Source organism: Felis catus, chromosome D2 (assembly GCF_018350175.1).
Source record: "Felis catus isolate Fca126 chromosome D2, F.catus_Fca126_mat1.0, whole genome shotgun sequence".
Taxonomy (NCBI): Eukaryota; Metazoa; Chordata; class Mammalia; order Carnivora; family Felidae; genus Felis; species Felis catus.
The window spans coordinates 48,363,715-48,386,599 of NC_058378.1; the positions used below are offsets into that span (position 1 = coordinate 48,363,715).

The 22,885-nt window shown below is 47.1% G+C and overlaps 1 protein-coding gene across 3 annotated transcripts in view; it reads right to left on the reverse strand.

Annotated features, from left to right (window-relative positions):
- Positions 1–10,384, reverse strand: part of TMEM72 (transmembrane protein 72) — a 30,740-nt gene extending 20,356 nt beyond the window's left edge. For 2 of the 3 annotated variants that reach the window (XM_045040342.1, XM_003994188.5), the window contains exon 1: positions 9,662–10,381. Coding sequence is in view for 1 of the 3 variants with exons in the window: in XM_003994188.5 (XP_003994237.2) it covers positions 9,662–9,731 (70 nt within the window). In the remaining 2 variants the exon portion in view is untranslated. Of the gene's footprint in view, positions 1–9,661 lie in introns of all 3 variants that reach the window. The other variant, XM_045040344.1, reaches the window with a different exon arrangement.
- Between the last annotated feature and the right edge of the window lie 12,501 nt (positions 10,385–22,885).

Genomic DNA, 22,885 nt, shown 5'->3' on the forward strand with positions numbered 1-22,885 from the left:
AGATTTTATAGTAGAAAATTCTAGATATTCAATTAGAAGAGATTTTAGAGTATAGTGTGGCAGTGAGTACCCTTAATACCTCTCACAAGCCTGTTAGGGAAGAATTTCCCAAAGGCAAGATTTTGCACCCGTTCAATTTTCTAGACTAGATTCTTTTAACATGAGCTATAGACCAAAGTTGACCATCCAGGAGGTCTACTTCATTTGGCCTTGTAGAAGTCCTGGGGTAGATTGCAGTAAGTAATGCCCCTCTCTGTGTCCACACCCCTTGTTTTGTGACTTTGCAGTCCCCCGCATTAAAGCAAAGGCTGATTCCCCAAGCCCTCAAATCTGAGCTCAGAAATGTGACTTGCTTCGTGCAAGAGGATGTTATCAGGCATCATGCAAGCAATGATGTGAAATGGTTTGTGAACTTGGTCTGCTCTCTCCTGCCTCTACCATCATCACGCACAGCTACCTGAGCCAACCTGCTGGAGCATGAGGCACGCAGAAACCAGAGTGGCCCTTGTATCCTTGTAATACTACACTCCCACCCTTCCATCCACCCCCAGACAACCACTGACCTGCTTTCTGTCATTGGAGATTAGTGTGCATTTTTTAGAAGTTTATAAAAATGGAATCATACAATGTATACTCTATTTTGGCTGTCTACTGTCATTCGGTATAATTACTTTGAGATTTATCCATGTGGTAGCACATATCAGGACTTATGCCTTTCTATTGTTTATTTTTTTAAGTTTATTTATTTTGAGAGAGAGAGAGAGTGCATGTGAGTGGGGGGAGGGGTAGAGGGAGAGAGAGAGAGAGGATCCCAAGCAGGCTCTGTGTTGTCAGCTCAGAGCCTGATATAGGACTCAATCCAACAAACCATGAGATCATGACCTGAGCCAAAATCAAGAGTCGGACACTTAACTGACTGAGCCCAGGTGCCCCTACGCCTTTCTATTGCTAAGCAGTATGGATATACTTGGGCTGGTTTATAACTCATCTGTTGACGGGCATTTGGGTTGTCTCTAGCTTCTGGCTGTTACAAATAAAGATGCTATGAACATCCATGTACAATCTTTTTGTGGACATTGCTTTTTTTTTTTTTTTCTCTTGGGTATCAATAGCTAGGAATGGAATGGTGGGTCATATGGTAGTTATATGTTTACTTTTTAAAGAAATTGCCAAATTGTTCCCGAAGTGAGTGTACCATTTTACATCCCATGAGTACTGTATTAGAGTTCCACATCCTTGCCAACACTCAGTACTTGGTAGAAAGCCATTCTAATACTACGTAGTAGTATCTCATTGTAGTTTTGATTTGCATTTCCTTAATGACTGATGATGTGGAACATCTTTTCATGGGCTTATTGGCCATCGTGTATTTTTGTCAACTTGATTTTTCAGTCTCTTAACATTATATTTTGAAAAGTGAAGTTTTTAATTTTGATGGCATGCGATTTATCAGTTTGTTCTTTTACGGATTGAACTTTTGATATTATAAATAAGAAACGTTGGCTTAACTCATTACCTAGAGTTTATCCCGTAGTATAAAAGTTTTTTAGTTTTAGGCGTTCCCAGGTGGCTCAGTTAGTTAAGCTCTGACTCTGGCTCAGGTCATGGTCTCGCTGTTCCCGGGTTCCAGCTTTGCATCTGGTTCTGTGCTGACAATGCGGAGCCTGCTTGGGATTCTCTCTCTCTCCCTCTCTCTGCCTCTCCCCCACTCACACACACACACTCTCTCAAAAATAAATAAACATTAAAAAAATAAAAGTTTTGTAGTCTTAGGTTTCAAATTTAAGTCTATAATCCACTTTAGTCTTTTTTTGTGTATGGTACAAGCTATAGCTAGACATTCATTTTTTGGTAAATGGATTTTCAATTGTTCACACTAAATTGCCTCTGTACTTTTGTCAAAGCTCTGTTGTTTATAAATGTATGGGCCCATTTCTGGACACTATTCAGTTCCATTAACCTATTTGTCTTTCTTTATGTCAATAGTGCATTGTCTTGACTTCTGCAGACTTACAATAAGTCTTAAAATCAGGTAGTGTTAATGTTCTAAAGTTTATTTATTTTTCAGACAGAGAGAGACAAAGCATGAATGGGGGAGGGTCAGAGAGAGGGAGACACAGAATCTAAAACAGGTTGCAGGCTCTGAGCTGTCAGCACAGAGCCCGACGTGAACTCACGGACCAAGAGATCATGACCTGAGCCAAAGTCAGATGCTTAACCAACTGAGCCACCCAGGCGCCCCAGGTAGTGTTAATGTTCTAACTTTGTTCTTTGATTACAACATTGTTGGGCTATATTAGGACCTTTGTATTTGCATGTGAATTTTAGAAGCAGCTTTCAGGTTTTGGAAAAAACTGTTGGGATTTTGACTGAGTTTGCTTTTAAACTGTATGACAATTTTGGGAAGAATTGACATCTGAGTAATGTTGTTTTCTGACCCATGAGCAGGATAGATTTCTTTATTTATTTAGGTCTTCTTTGCTACCTCTAGCATTTTTTTTTTTAGTTTATTTTTGGGTCAGATTTATTCTGAAGTACTTCATATTTTTGACGTTATGTAAACTGTATTAAAAATTTTTCATTAAAAAAAGCAACAAAAAAATAAAAAAATTAAAATTTTCATTTTCTATTTTTTTGTTGCTGGTATAGAGAAATATGGTTGGTTATTGTATATTGATTTTGTCTTATGCAACCTTACTAAACCTTTTATTAGTTCTAGTAGCTTTTCTGATAGATTCCATCAGATTTTGCATAGATGATCATGTCATCTGTGAATAACAAGTTTTCTTCTTCCTTGCCAACCTGTATGTACTTTATTTCTTTTTCTTGCCTTATTATACTGGTTATAATCTTTAGTACAATGTTGGCTCAGGTGGTGAGAGTGGACATTCTTGTCTTGTTACTAATCTTAGGAGAAGGTCATTTGATCTTTTACTTGTAAGTAGCTGTAAGGTTTTTGGTAGATGCTCTTTTTAGGCTGAGGAAGTTTTCTTCTATACCCAGTTTGATGATAGGGTTCCTCATGAAAGAATGTTAAATTCTGTCAAATGCTTTGTGTAATATAAGCTTTTCTTTTTCAGTTTGTTAATATGGTCAATTACATTAATTGATTTTCAAATGTTAAAGCAATCTTACTATTCCTGGGATAAACTCCACTTGTGTATGATATACTCTCCTCTTGACATATGTATTTTTTGATTTGCTAAACCACTGTTTGGACTTTTACATCTATGTTTTGAGGGCTATTTGTAGTTTCCTCATGATGTTTTTGTCTGGTTTTGGTATTAGAGCAATGCTAGTTTATAGAAGAGTTGAAAAGTATTCCTTCCTTTTCAGACTTCTGGAAAGGTTGTGTAGAATAGATGCTATTATTTTTTCAATGTTGTAGAATTCACTTGTGAAGCCATCTAGGCTGATATGCCACTTTTGGGGGATGACATTGTTGATGGCTCTGCAGGGATCACTGATACTATTGAGGATATCACCTCTAGCACAGAATAGCATTCTTTTAAGGACCTACAGGGGGAATTTCTTCTAGGTCTTGATTTCAGGTCAAGGTATTTGCCCAAGGTATTTGCTTCTTATTCTTGCATTCAAAAAGAAGACATTTGCTCACCCTTCCATATGGCAGTTTCCTGGTGCCGGAAAACAATGGCCATCCCTCCAGATACTCTATCCATGCCACACAAGCCACGTTTCTTCATCTGACTTCACCTGGCCTCTGGTGATCTAGGAAGTCTTGGGGGGAAATCCGCAGAAGGCTCTCCCTCCTCAGCACCTGCCACTTATATCTAATGACAATCTCTTTTGATAATAGCCCTCTTCAGATGGTTGTTCAGAACTAAGGACAATTTTAAGAGAATTGCCATTGGTAAAAAAAAAAACGAGACTACCATCTTTCTTCTGATTTGATCACTACGTGTGATTTAGAAATGATCAGTTTTTCTGTGGGCTGATCCTAATGACCCAACCTCAAACTGTGAAGGAAAATGTTATTCAGTAAAAGACTCTTCACATTCTAAGGACTCTGTGAAGGAAACTGTGAAGGAAAATGTTATTCAGTAAAAGACTCATCATATTCTAAGGACTCTTCGTCCTCCCTTTGCAGCTTCAAGGGTCATAGATTGCCTTATTCCTTTCCTCTGGTCTTTCTTCTTTTTCCATCCTTCAGGAAGAGCCCATCACTTATGCTCTACCAACCCTGTGTTCAACACATCCCTTTAAAAATTAACCAGCCCTGATTGAGAATATATGTGCCAGGCTTTTGCATGCTTCAGTCATTGTTTTGTTGAATGTTCACAGCCCTAGAGGGTAAATACAGTCATTATTCCCATTTCATAGGTGAAAAAACTGATGTGTAAAGTGGTTAGGTAACACGCCTAAAGTCACACACCTAGTAAGTAGTAGAGAAGAACACAAATTCACCCCTCCAACTCTACACTGCAGCACTTGGTGCTGGGATGTGTATTTATTGGCTTGTCTCCCTGGTCAGACCATGTGCTTCTCGAGGGTAAGGGTCAGACCATCCTAATCTATGTGTCTACACGACACAAAATGGGAACTCAGCACATGTTTGCTGACTAAATGAATCCTAAATGGAGTTACAGATTCCTTGATTCTAAATCTAAGGAGGACACAGGCACAAAGAGGTAAAAAAAAATGTTTGACCCAAGTCATATGATCTTTCAGTGCTAAGGGAGCGGAACAGAAGTAGGGATATCTCATTTACTCATTGAAACAATCAGATCAGAAAAGAAAAACAGTCAACATCCATTTGGAGGATCTGAAAACAATGTGGTCTTGCTTGGGTAATAAATTCACTTGTGGACATGTTGAAGTGCACAAAGCTTCCTTAGATGGCAGGAAATGGTCACGGGGATACACATTTAAGAAGGATGGAAATTAGCATGGAGGGCCCAAGATGGTTGCCTCAGAAGCATTAGTTGTTGTTTTTTTTTTTTTTTTTTTTTTTTTTTGAAGGCTTTGTCAGGGCTAAGGTCAAACTATGCATTTGCTGTACTCTTTAAAAAATAATGAGAACATCTGGGTTTAAATGCTTCTTTTGTCTTAGGCTATATTAATAAGCCAAATCTCCAGTCTGAACCGAATATTGTCAAGGAATGGGGCTTTGGGGAATGTGGCTCTGTCCTTTAGAGGACAGAAGAGGTTAATAGGTCAAAAACCTGGAACAAAACAAACCCTTAAGTGATTCCAGGTTGATCTAAAATAGTTGATTTGTGAGAAAGAGCACATTAGCCTGACAAGCAGGGCTCATTCAAAATGGCCCTGTCTCAGTGCAGGCCCATTTCCCAGTTGGCTGTGTGGCACCCCTCTCTTTGGAGCAGTGTACTGATGGTCCCTGGATGTTCCACTGCATCCCTGCGGGTGGGCAGACTGGACCCCCAATACCATACTCGCTGTCTACTGGCTGTGCGACTTCTGCCAAGCTACCCGAACATTCTGAGCTTCGGTTTTCTCATTTGTAAACTAGGACTAAGGTCAGCACTTGGCCCTCATAGACACTGGTGGGGCTTTAGCAAGATCATGACTCTGCTGTTGTTATCAGTTGTGCATCTCTGGACCCATAAATGGGAGGTCCTGCTGTGACAGTTCCCTCCGGAAAAGTGAGTAGATTTGTCTGTCCTCAGAGGAGGTCCAGGAGTGGATTTGGTAGTGCCAGTCAAAGTATGCATGTTCAGAGACAGGAAGTGATGAAATGTCAGTGTCTTTAGATTCAGGAAGTGTTTGGTCATGCTTACTAGGCTTCAGTGTAGCTGTGCCCAACTAGCTGTGACGCCACATGCCTGAGCCTGTGTATGGTGTGGCTTCGGTCCAGCCTCTTTGGGACCCTCTGTGTGTTTTACCTCCCGCATCTTGGGGTAGCCAAGACATATAAAGACGTGTTCTTTAGCCGGAGTTAGGTGGAAGAGTCGGGTCTCAGGAATAGACCATCATCAATCAGAATCTTGCCTCTTTGCTTCCTGTTTGTGAGACTCTGAATGAGGTGTTTCACTCCACCAAACCTCAGTTTCCCCCCACATACAGTGGGGATGGGGAGGAGTATGATGATGGTTCCAAGAGTCATTATGAGGACGAGATGCAACAGTACCTTTGAAACAGGCAGCGCGGAGCTTGGCTCACAGTAAATACTCAAATAATAATGTTCATTATCGGCTCTCACACCCGAGCGGGGCTGGAAGAATGAAGAAAGCCCTCAAGCGCTGACAGTGAGAAGCCTCAACCCCGAGCCGCCATTGCTCTGAGGAAAGTTGCAGGGGTCTCACCAAAGGGCCAACACAGTGGGCTCTTTCCATTCTCTTCCCCAAAGACTCGGGGCTGGGGCTGAGGGGTGGTGAGGAAGTGCATGGAGATTCTCTCTCAGGGACTAAGAGGACTGCCGAAGTTCAAAGGGAAGCAAATCCTGCTTTCCAAGAACAGGGATGGGGACCAGTCCTGCGGGACAGAGAAGGGGCGCCCTGTACCTCTGGGCTCCCATCTCAGTTACAACCCACTTCCCAGGTTCCCTTTTCTGATGGTGGGTTTGTAGTGAGAATAAAGCCCAGGGTTGAACATCCCCTGGGGCCCGAGTCTCTAACTCAGGATGGCACGTCCCTGCCTTTAGGTGGACACAATGAGAACCCGCTTTGAGGGTTGGACAAGTGGGCATCTGCGAGGGGAGGTGAGGAGCGCTCACAGTCTGTGTGCAGTTCCCCAGTTGTGTCTGCTTCTCTGAGCGACTCCAAGAGCCACATCTCAGCAGCAGAGGCACCAGACATCACATGTGCACGCGCGCACGCACACACACACACACACACACACACATTTCCTTCCATGCCAAGGAGGTAATGCAAATGAGTGAAGCCGGCTAAGGGTAAGACAAACGTTTTGGTGGGGGGGGGGGGCAGCTCTGTGATGACTTGGAAACTTTATGACTGGTTCAAAGTCATAAAAAAATCTCATGGGAGAGAATTTTCTAATTTTAGAAACACTTCCAGCTGGGTGCTGTCTGCTCATGGCCTGTCTGCCCCTGTTCAGCAGTGGCAATGCTCTGTCTGTGCCCACTGGTGTTGTGGGGCTGGGCAAGGGGGTGGGGCAGCAATGGCCCGTGGGACTACTGGACATCCTGACGAAGCTTCATCCAAAGGGCCTGGGAGGAGAGGAAGAGATGAACTCAGCTAACCAGGCCTTAGCCACTGGGCTTTGCCGTCGTGGTGGAGTCTCCTGGGGTCTGGTACCCTTAGAACCTCTAATAGTCCCAGATCCCATCTGCAGAGGGGATTGGCAGGTGGATTGGCAGGTGTCACCTGCAGGTGACACTGGGCAACCTCGGGCCACATGCTTCTCCTCATTTCTGGAGATGCCACGTTCCTTCTGACCAAAGGACCAGGGGCTGCGTTAGGTCTCCTGGGGTTTTTGTAAAGTGACAGCCTCTGTCTCAAGTCTTATTTCCTCTCTGGTAGCAATGCCCCTGTAAATGAGGCCCAGATTTCTCAACGGAGATTTCAACAACAAGAGGCTTAAGGGAATAAAGAATTTGCAAATCTTACACACTGGAAACAGGCCAGGAGTTTAGTGACGTTGGAAGAAACTTGAGATTTGCCCAAAAGCACCAAAGCCCCTCTCTCTAGCTTCCCACGTGCTCCCAGCACTCTAAAAAGCTCCAACAAGATTATTGGAAAGCCTGGCCATTAAAAGGCAACTTGTGGCCTATTTTTAGCCTGGATCTTATCAAAACCAAGAGGAAGACCCATCTTCAGCGTTAACAGCAGCCCTCTGCACAGAGATAAGAGTGTGCTTAAGAGGAGGTGTGTGTGTGTGTGTGTGTGTGTGTGTGTGTGTGTGGCTGCAGACCCTTCCACTGACTGAGATAAATCAGACTTTTAAACTGTCTTTTGCTAGGCTATTAGAAACATAGATATGTCTTAAAACGGCTTCCTGACAGGAGGCAGCTCTGGGCAGAATATCACCAAGATATCTGATAGCTAAAAAGGATACATTATAGTTATCTGAAAACCAAGGCCTGGAGGAGGGCAGGGTGGGCTCAAGATCAACAGGGGTAGACCAGGACTCGAACCCCAGACACAGAAACACTCTATAGGTTTACCTTTCTCTCCCCAGGATGTGAAGTTGTGGGGGTCGGCATTCATTCCCTTATATGTAGGTAACAAGGTGGTTCTGTTGGAGGTGGGAGCTGGCTACCCTGCCAGCCCATTTACTCAGGACCCTCAGCAGAGCAATTCCAGACCCTTCCTGGTGTCTGCTGGGCGGGGTTTCCTACTCTGAGAAGCAGGGTTTTTTTTGGCCAGAGTCCTGGCCTTTACAAAAGTTGAGGCACCTGAGCTCCAGACTTGCTGTCCCTGTGATCTGCAGTGTGACCTTGGGCAAGGTCACTGCCCCTATTTGGGCTCAGGTGCTCCATCTTGCAATAAGAAGGGTGGCATTAGAGCTTCCCCAACAGCTGACTTCCTGTGCTGAGGACCTGGATGCTAGAAGAGCCCACTGGCCAGCCTCCCCAACAAGCTCTGAACCATGTCATAGAGGCTTCTCCCAAGAGGTTTATGCCCTCAGTTCCACTTAACTCGGCTCAGCTTATGCATCCTTGATCTTTCAAAATACCTGGCCAGGAGGTCCAGATCAGAAAGTGCCATCCGAGGGGGTCTGGGTGGCTCTCCCAAGGTCACACATCAGCAGATGACAGGGTGGGGGGCTGGAACCAGCACTGTTGGAGTCTGAGCTGGGGGACATTTCCTATTTGCCAAGACCCATCCTGGATTTTGTCCAGTGGCAAGGAAGGACCTGGTGATCAATGTGTGTCTCTTCTTTTTCCTAAGGGTCAGTGGGACCAGAGCTAAGAGCTCAGAATGCTGCCTTCTCACTTCCCCCACACAGACTCTGGCCATGTGGGGCCTATGGGACTAAAGGTTGGGGTCTGCACTGGGGAAGTGAGCAAGCAGAACTCAGGATCGTGGGTTCTCTGGTTCTGCTCTGTCTGTGCTTCCAGAAAGTCAAGCAGCCTGTGATCAGGCCGGGTAAGGGAGAGGAGCCCAGGGTAGGGAACCATTTCTTCTCCAGACCCACACTGTGTTCTTGTAATCAGGCCACAGGGAGGGGGCTTGGGTTTCTACAGGACTTTCTGTTAATGAGGTGGGAGTGGGCCAAGGGAAGCCGGGGATCTCCATGTTTAGTCCTAGAGCTCAGCCTGCCCCAAGTGCTGGGAATTCTCTTTCTATGAAATAGGGCTGTGGTTTGAGCTCTGTTGATCATCTTTATAACTACACGGGGAGGCGTCTAATTCTCACATTGGCCTGGTTTTTTATACCTTCACCTTCAGACCCCACCTCCACCTCACAATAGCCCTCCAGGAGGTAAAGCAGACCCTCTCTACTCAGTTCCCAGATGAGGACACTGAGGGCTCCCAGGGTCACATGGGTGGTGGGTTACCAAGTGGAGATTTGGCATCAGGCTCCCTCACTCAGGCTCACCCCACTGCACCTGCCGCTGCCCTGCGAAACAGTGTTTCTGGAGGCATTGGGAAGAAAAGTCAGAGCAGATGTGGCCCGATGTGTCCATCTGTCCCCAGCCTGCTGGCGCCCACCCCTTGAGCAGCCATGTCTGCTGTGTCCAGGGCGCAGGGGACTGTAGCAGGGAGGCGGGGTCTTACCTGCCGCAGTGGTGATGCCCAGGAGCCGGCAGATGTATTCCAGCCCAGTCCAGAACATCTGTAGCTTCATGGTGCCAGGGTCGAGGGCAGGGTCCTAGTAGGGCAGGCAGCAGAAGCTCCGGCCTGAGATGCTCCTGGATGCCCGTGTGCAGGGGGAGGCTGTGGCTGTCGGCTCTGGGCCCCCGTGCCCCGGGGCCCTGCCTTCCAAACCAGTCCTGGCCACCACAGCCTGGCCGAGGTGTGAACAGGGCTCACCTTCCCGGCTCTGCTGCCTGTGCCCTTGCCAGACGCTCAGCTTAATCATTACCTTGGAAGAGTGCCCCTGCCGCTCCGCGCAGCTCCGGCCTGGCCCAGAGTTGCTGCGGCTCCAGCACGGCCGCTTGAGATCGGGCCAATTAGGGCTGGGCTGGAGGCAGCCTGGAGCTGGCAATTAACCATTTCTGGGTGGGAGGGGAGAGCCGAGGAGCCAGCCCAGGCCCTTCCTTACTGGTCAGCTCTGAGAAAGTCACACCTGGACCTCAGGCCCACGGGGTCCGGGGAAGTCATTGCCTAGAGGTGACCGTTTCGTGTGGAAGAGAAAGCTGTGTCTTTAAATCACTAGCAGAAACAACTCACGAAATGAGCTCCAAGCTTCTATTCTTCTGCATATAGGTGGATTAGAAAGCTTTGCAGCCACGCTAGATTTGGATTCCGACCAGTTATACTTAGCTCGGGCCCATAGCACACATGGACCCTCCTTTATCCCCGACAGGCATCCCTGACGTGTGATGTGGGAAACACTATGATTCTTTGGGAGGGGACTTTCTGTGTCAATAATTAACTGGATGACCTTGGGGAAACCCAAAGATGTTTGTGAGCCTTAGTGACTTTTGCAGACGATAAATGAGAGGGTTTGGCTGGATCGGTGATTCTCAGGGTATGTTCTGAGAGCGGCTCCAGGAAGCCCAGCCTCTAAAAGCTGACAATCGTGGGCTTTTACTAATTCACAATTTACTCATTGATGAAAACTTTTAGCATTCCTCCCAGGCATTTTTCTGAAATCTTTTATCCCTTTGCTCAAGTGGAATAAACAGCCGAACAACCAAATTAGGAAAAAAAAATCCCCAAACTAAATTCTAATAATAACGAAAAGCTCAGGCATGGTCTGTTTTGCTTATTGCTTTGGTGAGGATCATACGCCTTCATATAACGAATACATATTTTTCTCTAGTAAATTAAAAAAAAAATTTTTAATGTTTATTTATTTTTGAGAGAGAGAGAGAGAGAGAGAGAGAGAGAGAAGGAGTGTGAGAGGGAGAGGGTCAGAGAGAGAGGGAGACACAGAATCCAAAGCAGTCTCCAGGCTCCGAGCTATCAGCACAGTGCCTAATGCGGGGCTCGAACTCATGAATGGTGAGATCAGACCTGAGCCAAAGTCAGAGGCCTAACCGACTGAGCCACCCAGGCGCCTCTCTAGTAAATTTATTGTAAGTTTCCAGTGAAGAAAACAATCAACAGAACTAAAAGGCAACCTACAGGATGGGAGAAGACATTTGCAAATGATATGTCTGATACAGGGTTAGTATCCAAAATACGTAAAGAACTGATACAACTCAACACCCCAAAACAAATAATCCATTTAAAAAATGGGCAGAAGACACCTGAAAAGATGTTCATCATCATCGCTTACCATCAGGGAAATTAAAATCAAAGCTACAAGGAGATATCACATCACACCTGTCAGAATGGTTAAAATAAAAAACACAAGAAACAAGTGTTGATGAGGGTGTGGAGAAAAAGGAACCCTCTTGCACTGTTGGTGGGAAAGCAAACTGGGGCAGCCACTCTGGAAAACAGAATGAAGGTTGCTCAAAAAAAAGTAAAAGTAGAATTACCCTATCATTCAAGAGTCACACTACTGGTTATTTTACTCCAAAATACAAAAACACAAAATCAGAGGGATACATGCATCCCTATGTTTATTGCAGCATTACTTACAGTAGCCAAATTGCTGATGCAGCCCAAGTGTCCATCAACTGATGGGCGGATAATAAGATGTGGTGTATGTACACATTGGAACATTATTCAGCCATAAAAAGAATGAAATCTCGCCATTTGCAATGACATGGTCGAAGCCAGAGAGTATTATGTTAAGTGAAATAGTCAGAGAAAGACAAGTACCATATGATCTCACTCAAACGTGGAATTTTTTTTTTTTAATTTTTTAAAATGTTTATTTATTTTTGAGACAGAGAGAGACAGAGCATGAACGGGGGAGGCGCAGAGAGAGAGGGAGACACAGAATTGGAAGCAGGCTCCAGGCTCTGAGCCATCAGCCCAGAGCCCGACGCGGGGCTCGAACTCACGAACCGTGAGATCATGACCTGAGCTGAAGTCGGTCGCTCAACGACCGAGCCACCCAGGCGCCCCACAAACGTGGAATTTAAAAAACAAAACAAACATGCAAAGAAAAAAGAGAGAGACGCAAACCAAAAAACAGACTCTTAACCATAGAGAACAAATTGATAGTTACCAGAGCGGAGGTGGGTGGGGGCATGGGGGATATAGGGGATGAGGATTAAAGACTTATTATGATGATAAAAATAAAAATAACAAAGTTATTCTAATATGATTGATTAATTTGGTCAAGATTTCATAACATTCCATAAAGGTTACCAATTTTTTTTTTAATCTCCCCCATTTGAATCAGTTTAAGAATCGCTGTTGTTCATGTGACCTTTAAGATCAAGTTTAAAAATGTATGGTTTGGGGATGCCTGGGTGGCTCAGTGAGCTGAGCGTTGGACTTCAGCTCAGGTCACGATCTCATGGTTTGTGAGTTCAAGTTCCTATGGAGCTCTCTGCTGTCTGCTATGAAGCGGGGCTTGCTTCAGATCCTCTGTACCCTCCCCACCACCCCCCCCCCCCGCTTTCCCCCCCCCAGCACCTCCCCTCCCCTGCTGCCTGCCAGCTCATGCATGGGCCTGTGCTCTCTTTCTTTCTCTAAAAAAGAAAGGAAACAATTTTAAAAAGATTGAAAATGTATGGTTTGACATATTTACTTCTTGGGTCAGCTGTGTTTATCAACTCCAAAGTTCCCAGTTTTTCTTTTTTTTTAATTTTTTTTTAATGTTTATTTATTTTTGAAGGAGAGAGAGAGAGTGTGAGTGGGGGAGGGGTAGAGAGAGAGGGAGACACAGAATCAGGAAGCAGGCTCCGGGCTCTGAGCTGTCAGCACAGAGCCCGACAAGGAGCTCGAATCCATGAACTGTGAGATCATTACCTGAGCCGAAGTCAGACGCTCAACCGACTGAGCCACCCAGGTGCCCCACAAAGTTCCCAGTTTTTCACAGGTCTTGGCGCTCCACATCCCCTCTCCCACATGCTGGTACCTGGGTGTCTGTAGCACACAATGAACCGCACAGATGTTGTTGCGGGCGGCCGGGGGGTCTGCAGTCCTGTGGCTCCGTGCCCCGTGGGGGCCTGTGCTCTCAGCTCCTTGGGAAGCTCGGGTCAGCCCTGCAACGCGCTTTGCTTCCTCCTTGCTAACAGCAGCTGGTTTTGCTGGGTGTCTGACATCTGCCTGCTCAGAAGACATAGACTCCTTCCAGGCCTTGCTTGCCACGGTCTGTTGAACTCCACAGGCCCGATTGTAGCCTTCCCTTCCTGGTGCCTTTGCTTTAGGAGCGAGTGTATGACCCGATTCTGGCCAAACAGCCTGGAAGGGGTATGTGCTGATGTACTTCTGGGAAAGTGTCCCTCGCTTTTAACAAGGGGCCTGAGGATGGGCTGGGCTCCCCCTCCGTGAGTGCACCTGTATCAGGAAGGGCAGCTCCTTGGTGATGAGGGGGGTCAAGGCAAAGGGCGAAACAAGCACGTGAGTCTGTCCAGTGCTATGGCAACAACACTGGGCGCTGGATGTCCTTAGGGAGCTGCTAAACTTACCTGTTCCTTATTTATTTATTTATTTACTTACTTACTTACATTTTAAAAAACGTTTACTTATTTATTTTGAGAGGGTGTGTGCGCACAAGTTGGGGGGTGCAGAGAGACGGGGAGAAAGAGAGAATCCCAAGCAGGCTTCACACTGTCAGCTCAAGAGCCCAGTGCAGGTCGGGTTGGTGGAGGAAGGAGGGTATGGCCCGTTGTGAAAGCACGCAGTGGACGAGACCCCGTGTGTGCTGGCAAAGAGGACTCTGGCAGAGTTTCTGGCCTTGCTGTCACTAAGCCGATTTGTGGAGCTCCGTGGGGAAAGGAGAAATCTGGCTGGCAGACAAGGTCCTCAGACATCTCAGAATTCAGAGAAAAGATTTCCAGGAACCGAGGGCCAGAGGCCCTGAAATAGAAGCTAACTGTGAAGGTGGGGGAAGCTCCCAGACCTTCAGGTCTGACTTTGTCGTCCTTCATGGGCTCAGAGGAAGAAGAAGGGGGCACTTCCCTGAGAGATCAGGGGGCTTCCAAGAGGCTTGTGAAAGGGTGGAGGGAAGGACCCAGGACCGAGCACGGCTGTGAGGGACCTGTATAAAGAGTGCAGCAAAGTACCCTGCGCAGCACGAAAGGAGCCTCAGACTACAGCAGTATAGGGACCAGAGAGCGAGGGGCCCCACTGCTCCTGACAACAGTGTGGCGTGGGTACGGCACAGAGAAAGCACACTTTCCACTCCGGCTGAGTTGGGAAGAATTTAAACTTGCCTTAACGGGTGGGCGTTATGGGGAGAAACTTTCAGTTCACAGTAGGGGAAGGTGTTCTCTCAGTTGTTCCCCACTCATAGGATGGGCTGGTGTGGGAGGTCATGAGCTCCCTGGAGCCCCCAAGAATACCGTGTGTGTATGTGTGTGTGTGTGTGTGTGTGTGTGTGTGTGTGTGTGTGCGCACGCACGTTTACATTGCTGACACTGAGGGCAATTCTCAAGCTCTGATCAGACGATTTGGACCCCCGAGTCTGTGATTCCAGATGACTGTCATTCTTAAAGGAATCCAGACAATTGCCCTGAGAAGTGCCAGGGATGCACCTAGAATGCAAAGGAAGAGAGCCAGAATTTCCTACCTTGCCTGGTTCCTCTTCTGTGCATCTGTCCACAGCCGGGCCAGGGCAGAGAAGCAGTGCAGAGAGGGAGAGGAGGGGTGCCCAGTTCAGTTCCGCAGTTAACAGCTGTGTGGCCTGAGACATTCTTTATCCTCTCTCAGTCCTTTCTTATCTATCAAATGGGTCTACAAGGTGTCTCACTGGGATAGAAGTATTGTGTCAAAAGTACCTGTCTACAGCAGATGCCGGGAAACGGGATCTACTATTAGGAGTGAACCAAGAAAACTTTCTGCACTGTGGTCAACCTTTTGTAGCTTTTGTAACAATAGGATTCCACCCAGTGAACCAACGACACTCCCAATTAGGGGCACGGCCCGGCCCTGACCTCAGGGAAATAGAGGGAAAAGCTGTTCTTTGGGATGACAGGGCTCACCCAGAGCTTTGTTTACTATATTGTTTCATTTCACGGCACACTAACCAGAGTCCCTGTGTGTTGTAACCATAGGAAGGCAGTCAGACTCAATCAGCTTACAATAATTCAAGCTGCTTGGTAATAAATGTCCTGCCTCCAGGGCTGTGAAAACTAGTGATAACGTCAGTGACAATTATAATAACTAGTGTTTGTTCAACATTAACTGCATTCCAGGTGCTGTGCTAAGTGCTGTATATACAACCCTATTCTTTTATTCACATTTTATAGATGAGGAAGCAGTCATGTTAGATTAAGTGCATTTACTCAAGATCACACAAAACAGAAATGAGGAGACGATGAGCCCAGTGGTCTCTGCTTGCCTCCCTCTGCTGTGCCCTCTGGTTTTACAGGTGACTTTATCATAAAGCTGCCCAGTGAGAGGAGACCATTCCGGTAACCCTGGGGCAGTTCAGCCAGGAGGGCGTCTAAAGGAAACTGCTCTCGGATTGGAGGAGGTGATGGTGGATTTGCTGAAGCTCTCCGCTGTCTTCCCACGATGGTTCATGGGAATGAGTGCCCCCCGAGGCTGGGTTGCAGCTGCCTCTGGCCTTGTCTAGAGCTTCTGTGCGTTGCGACATATGGATGCTTTACAGATATACTCTGCCATATGGGATGGCCATAAATTGTGTGCCATTAAAAGCAGCAGGAAACTTCTAGATGCCCAGGATGACTCTGGGGAGCATGAGAAGTCAGGAAAGGATGAAATGTGGGGGTGTGCTAATCTTCATCTGTTGGGGGATGAGGAAGCTTGCGCAAAATAGTAGGAAGCTCATGGGCATAACTCAAAGGAAGTGCCTGGCCCTGGAGACAAATCCCTGGAGCGGATCTAAACCTTTGACCTCTTCAGGCCCTCATCTCAGTGTCTGCAGAAGACAACAGAGATCCTCAGACCTGCAGCCCCCCAGCAGCCAGTTGCATTGTATTAGCGATTGCCGAGTTAACATTGGCCTCTTCCACTGGCTGGTGAGATTTATGGACTCGGGGATAGTAGATACTTGAATGAATGAGGACGTCTTGTCCAAGGGGACCCTTCGTTTATATTTTAGTTCTTTAGGATCAATTTAGCCAAAGCACAGGAAGTAGGCAAAGCCACGTACTCGACAGTGTAAAGGGTGCAGTGGGTGCATTTTCAGGCAAACTCACATTTGCCCTTCACCTCTCCCTCTTTCTCTAAGTTTGGTGCCATCTGTGTCTGCTTCCTCACAGTGCAGGGGCTACCAACGATCTGCACAAGGCCTGTGCTACTGTATGGGGTTGTGTTAACAATTTCTCTGTGAGTCTGAGTTCACAGGGAGGCAGAGCTGCCCAGGGTCCACCATGTTTTGGTCTGTGCAGGGCAGCAAGAGAGACCTGCTCTGGAATGGGGTGGGGGTGGGGGGCTACTGAGCGGCACGGGTCTGCCATGCTTGGCAGCTGCCATTTTAACACACTGGTTCTGGGAGAGGGGATGGTGCGGTGGTCTTCAGGCCAGGTTACCCGGGGATGAATTCCAACTTGCCTCTAACGGTCAGTGTGAACTAGGACAGGTCATGCTTCTTGGGGATTGGTTTTTCCACGCTTATAGTGAAACAGGTGGTCCCTTCAGATCTTTCCAAGTCACTGAGGTTGTGGGCTTTATAACCCTGGACTCCATTTCAATTAAGCTGTCCTGAAAGGGTAGACTGACAGAGTGAGGGATGGCCATGCCTGATGGGGGCCTGACACACGGGGACCACCTGCTCTGCTGAGCAAGCTTCGTCGGACGTGGTCAGACGGCCCTGCCGTCGCAGCCAGGTCTCCCGGGGCTGTCTGTCGAGACACAGATTTACAGTGCGAGGCCACAAGAGGTTTTAAACATTTCACGGGCTTGGCCTTCTTGATGACCACAGAGTTTGGGAAATTGGTCTCTGACATCAGTCCTCCCAGGGGGCACAGTGAGACTAAATACCTGTCCAGGTTTGTAGCATTTAGGAGGTTAAATCCCCAACGCTCCCAGGAGTGAACTCCAACATGTGGAGGAAATAATATTTTAGTCAAAGGCGCCAAGTTGCCTCAGACAAGGTTCCCCTCTGTTGTTGCTGGGAGGAAGGGGTTTCCACATCAATCAGAACCCCAAGGGGAGCTCAGGAGAAAGAACACAGGCTCCTTCGTGAAGGCCCTGGCTCTGCTCTCCCCAAAAAACCACACCCGCCATGAAATGTGAGGGCAGGGGTGAAGTTAGGAGGGGAAGCTACAATTTCCCCTTCCATGTCCGTGCTTTTCATGATAGTGTCTCTGAAAATTTTGATTTTTTGGTTTAAATTAATTCTCAAAAGATGTCTAAGGCTCTGTCAGGAAAAACGAGAGTCCTGTTGGTGAACTTTGTTCAGAAGTCAAGCAAGGTCATTTGTAACTTCTCTAAGTGCTGAAACCATGTTTTATTCATTTGAGTCTCTTCATTCACTCACATCACCCAATTGCTAATTTTTTTTTTTCTGATACAACTAAAAAAAAAAAAAGTCAAAAACCAAAAACCAACAACACCAAGGTTTAGTTTTGAAAACACATTCATCTGGGCTTCTAGATGAATGTGGCTTTTTTTTTTTTTTTTTTTTTAATGATAAGCATTTGGCTCCTCCCCACTCAAATGGAGTGTGACAATTTAAAAACGATTACTCTATGGACACAAGATAAGAGCAAACAGTGGAATTCAAGTGGAAGTGGATGGAGAAGTGGCAACTGATTTTGCAGAACATGGGACGGTTCGAGCTACTGGCCGGCAGTGGGTATTTCTTGTGAGCAGTGAGTGTTTCGCCCTGCAAATCCCTGAGGGGCTCAGCACTCAGGGACACCACGGACCAGGGAGCCGGGGTCAGGCTTGGAGCTCAAAATGGGCGAATAGTTGAAAGTCTGGAAACTGAGCAGTTGGACTCTCAGGTCCTTTCTCTCTCCCGTGCCATCTGCCCCCCCCCCCATCCCTTCTCTCTACCCTGCTCGTCTCCTGTTCCTCCATCCAATGGAGACCAGAAGTTTATTGTCCAGATGAACTGAATGGCAATGTGTCAGGCTCTGGGAGGCTAGGCGAGGCACAGGACAGAAGACAGGGGTTAAAGTCAGACTTGTGCTGAACTGTCGGCTCTCCAGCTCTTTCCCTGACTTGACTCTAGAACAGCAGAGGCAGACCTGGGACCCTAGAGAACAGCTTTCCTGGAAAGTGTGAATAGCCCCACAGAATACCTGAAAATTAACTTTAGGAGACCAAAAAGTCTCATGGCCTTCTGGCGAAAACCCCAAGTCCTCAAAGTCTCCACATCAGTCTCCACGTTTCCAATCAGTTTTTTAGTACCTTGTCATAGGTATTAGGTCATATTTGAGGAAAGGCTCCAACATCACAGAAAGAGTCCCAGACAAACAGAAAAGAAAGACCCAGAGAGAAGGTACAGACAATGGAGGACACATAGAAAGCTTAAAAACAATAAACCCTATAATTACTATCTTGAGAGACATATGAGAAGGTATCACATCTATGAAACAAGGACAGAATACACTGTATTTTGAATACACGATAGCAACCCCAGAGCAAAAGAATCTCAAAATGAAAAATAAACAAAACCCAAACAAAATAAAATAATAGACCAGTTAGAAGCTAAAATCCAGTACAACAAAAAGACAAAGAAAAGGAAATAGAGGAGAAAGTCTAAGGGTATGTCTATTGATCTCCAGGACTTCCAGAAAGGCTGACGGGGGGTGGGGAGCACGAAGTATGGAAGATGCAACACAAGAAAACTTCTGAGAACTGAAGAAAAGAAGTCTCCAGAATGATTAAATTTTAGGAAGATGAAAGGAGAGACAGTGATGGGGAGGTCAAAGGTTAATGCCTACAGCTGATCAATGGAAAATTGCAACACGAATATATTACCAAAAAATAGCACAGTGAATATCAGAAGAATTTGCTAGAAGAAATGGCAATGCTTATCTTTGGAGAGTGGATCTGGGGAGAGGGATTAGAGAAATAGGGGACAACTTTTTGTAACTGTTGTTTTTGTTGATTTGCTGCTTTAAGCCTCCTATTGTCTCTTGAAATATTAAGCTTGGCTACTTTTTTATTAGTTGGAAAAAAAATAAAATGCATTTTGAAAAAGGAAGCAGGGTTAAAAATTAAGAAAGTACGCCTTCTCTGGATGTTAATATATGACAATGTGTTCTTTCAGCTATACTATTATGCGTAGACAAAAAAAAAAAAAAACCCATATTTTCTTGCTACAACATGATAACATGCATGTTGCTAAATAACTGATTTTTTTAACTTGAAAGTATCCTGGAATAATGCACCCGCCAACAAAAATGCTTATATAAGGAAGGCCTACTATTTGGTACTGCAGAAGAGAACAAAGCTGTATGCAGTTAAAAACCTTAAAAGCTGCATGAATTTAGTGGCACGGGCAAGAAACAACACAGGGGTTTCTTAGCGGAAATGGTTTAGAAACACTCCAAGCCACAGATGTGGAGGCCTCAGTGATGGAGAAGACACAGTGTCCCAGGACCATCAGGCCAGCCCATGCCATCCGCAGACACCGCAGCCGATCCCTAAGACCTGCTGGAAGCCTGGGCCCACATCAGTCATGACTGTGGCCCGTGTAAAGGCCAAGGGACATGGAGATCCCAGCTTGGTTATAGGGGACTCTCTCCCCAGCTGGGAAGGAGGGTGAGTGGGGCAGGGGCCTTCCCCATCTCAGCGATGATATTCACCACGTGTAGTAATTCTCCCACTGTGTGAGCTGCCTAATGATGAGCTGAGCTGAGGTGAGGTGGGTGAGGTCCCATCACAGGATGTTTCTGGGGAGAGGCTGTGTTAGGGCAGTGGGGACGCCTGCAGAATCTCCCTCTTGGGACGAAGTCTCCCACTCTGACTGCCACCTTGGTCAGCTCCTCGTGTGTATGTTCTCAGGTTTTAAACCGGTCTCAGGGCGCCTGGGTGGCTCAGTTGGTTCAGCATCCGACTTCAGCTCAGGTCATGATCTTGCTGTCCGTGAGTTCGGGCCCCGCATCTGGCTCTGTGCTGACAGCTCAGAGCCTGGAGCCTGGTTCAGATTCTGTGTCTCCCCATCTCTCTTCCCCTCCCCCACTCATGCTCTGTCTCTGAGAAATGAATAAACCTTAAAAAAAATTAAACAGGTCTCGCTTTTCCTGTTTTCCTGTGATGCCTCACCTCTCTGTTCCTTCCACCTACAGTTTCTGCCTGTATAATTCCCACCTGTTTTACCTGATCCAAAGACTGTCTTGGAAGGGGATTCTGGAAACTCTGGGATGGTGGGGATTACACCAGGGCACAGACATAGGACAGAGGCAAGGGCAGCACACAGGGATGTAGAACCACAGAGCTCTGGTCTGCAATGGGGCTAAATCTGGTATCTGGGCTAAAATCAAGGTGTTGCCTCTTTCTGGATCCTCCGTGGGAGGACCCATTTCCTTGCTCATTCAGGTTATTGGCAGAGTTCAGTTCCTTGTGGCTGTAGGACTGAGGGTCCCATCTTCTTGCTGGCTGTCAGCGGCTAGAGGGCACTTACATTCCTTAGTTTGTGGCCACCTTTCTCCACCTTCAAAGCCATCAAATGTGGCTGCATCCCATGTCTCACCTTCAAACGTTTTCCTTCATCTCATCTCTTTCCCAGATAGGGAAGGGGCTTTGCTGTGCACTGTGCACTGGGCACTTCCCTTTTCCATGTAACTCATCACTCACAGGTCCCAGGGATTAGGATATGGACATTATCGGGGGCCATTATTCTGCCTACTGCACTGGCCATCTTCCTTCTGCAAATCCTGTTTTCTACAGAAGATTGGGGCAGGGAGCCTAAGCACAAGAAGTTGGGGTATCAGATTTAGCCTTGCAGAGAATCCTGTGGGAGGAAAAGCTGCAACTGTGGGAAAGGTAGAAACCAGCAGCCTTTGGATCAGTGGTTTGCAAAGAATGCGCTCTGGACGGGCAGCATTAGTGTCAGCTGGGAATTCGTTAGAGACGCACATGCAGCGGTCCCACCCAGTGCTACCAAAGCAGGCACTCTTGGCGGGGTGGTCCAGCAATCTGGGGTTTAGAACGATGTTCCGGAGCAGTCATCTTTCCCTGCCCTCATTGTGGTCGCTGAGCTGGTCCTCCGGGGTGATCTGAGGCTGAACCTTCCTCTCTGCCCTCTCTGCTCGGCTTCTTCTTAGGCTGCCAGGGCTCCCCAGCCACTCAGGGGCCTCCTTGGAGAAATGGGAACTCGATTTCCTCAGATGTCAGGCTGCCAATGCCCTTGCAAAGGTAACATGACCCAGAAAATCGACCAGGAAGAACTGAAAAGCCTCCGGCTGGGTCTTCGGGGAAAACAGCTGGGCTCATGGCTCCAACAGTGAAGCAGGAAGTCAGGACTGCGGGGGAAGAGCCTCAGAGATGCTCCGGTCTCGGTCTCCGGTGCAGACCACAGGCGGGCCTGAGCCCTGTGGTGTTGCTGCAGGCTGCTCTGTGTGGGGGGTATTTCAGGAGGGGGAGGAAACCAGAGACTCTGACCCCAGACAATGGGGTGGGTGGCTCCCTGGGGGGTTAAGCACCCAGGTGATGGGGTCTTTTGACCTTTCGGAGAAATCCAGACTCACTCTTTCCCTAAGTTCACCTAAGACAGTGGGTCTTAACTTGACTGCTCATAGGAATCAGGTTTAAAAAAATCCTGATGCCCAGGTCACACCTCAGACCAATTTAATCAGAATGTCTGCAGGTGGGACCCAGGCTCCATACCTTTTTCACAGATGTGACTTTCCATGTGCAGGTGATGTTGAGAGCCTGTCGAACACAGGGGCTCTAAATCCTGACTGCACATTAAAATCAACTGGGAAACAAACAAACAAAAAGCAGGAGACCCAGGGCCATAAACCAGTCTCTGGGGAGGCCGGCTTGGGCATTGTTTGTGTTAGAACTCTCCAGGTGGTTCCAGGAGGGTGCAGCCAGAATGAAACCCCTGGTCTAATGGGAGCAGTGCTATCTCTTGCTGGTCGCGTGGGGTCCAGCTTAGCTCCCTACCCCATCTGCGGGGCGGGGGTGGGGTGGGGTCCTCACCGTTTAATTTCAAGCATGAAGCACTGGGTCCAGCCTTGGCACATGGCAGTGTTCAGTGAAGGTCTCTTTGGCCCGTATTAGACTGGCTCTTACTTGTGTTCAGCAAGGAAACGTATAGCAGAAGAAAGGCCTGGGCCCCACATGTGAGACCTGGGAGGTACTCCAAGGTGACCCATATAATCTGAGATTGGTTTTAGTCCAAGCTCTTTTTTAAAAATATTTTTTAATGTTTATTTATTTTTGAGAGAGAAACAGAGCACAAGCAGGGGAGAGGCAGAGAGAGAGGGGGACCCTGAACACGAAGCAGGCTCCAGGCTCTGAGCTGTCAGCACAGAGCCTGATGCGGGGCTCGAACCCACGGACCCTGGGATCATGACCTGAGCTGAAGCCGGATGCTCAACTCACTGAGCCACCCAGGTGCCCCTCTTTTTTTTTCTTCAATGAAGATCCGGTACTTATATTTTGATGGACTGCAAAATGATTTCCCTCATTTGCCCTTCACTGCCTTTCTGCTCTGTGCACTATATAGAACTGGCAATTCTATATAATGCACAGACCAATAAGACAAAAGAACAGAAAAGTTGGCTAATCCTCCGGGACTGCAGGTACGACAACACAGAGGCCACACATACCTTCCAGGTCCCTGTCTGGGGAAAGAGGGGAAGCCGCAGTGTCTGGAAGCCCAGTTCCCAGTGCCCC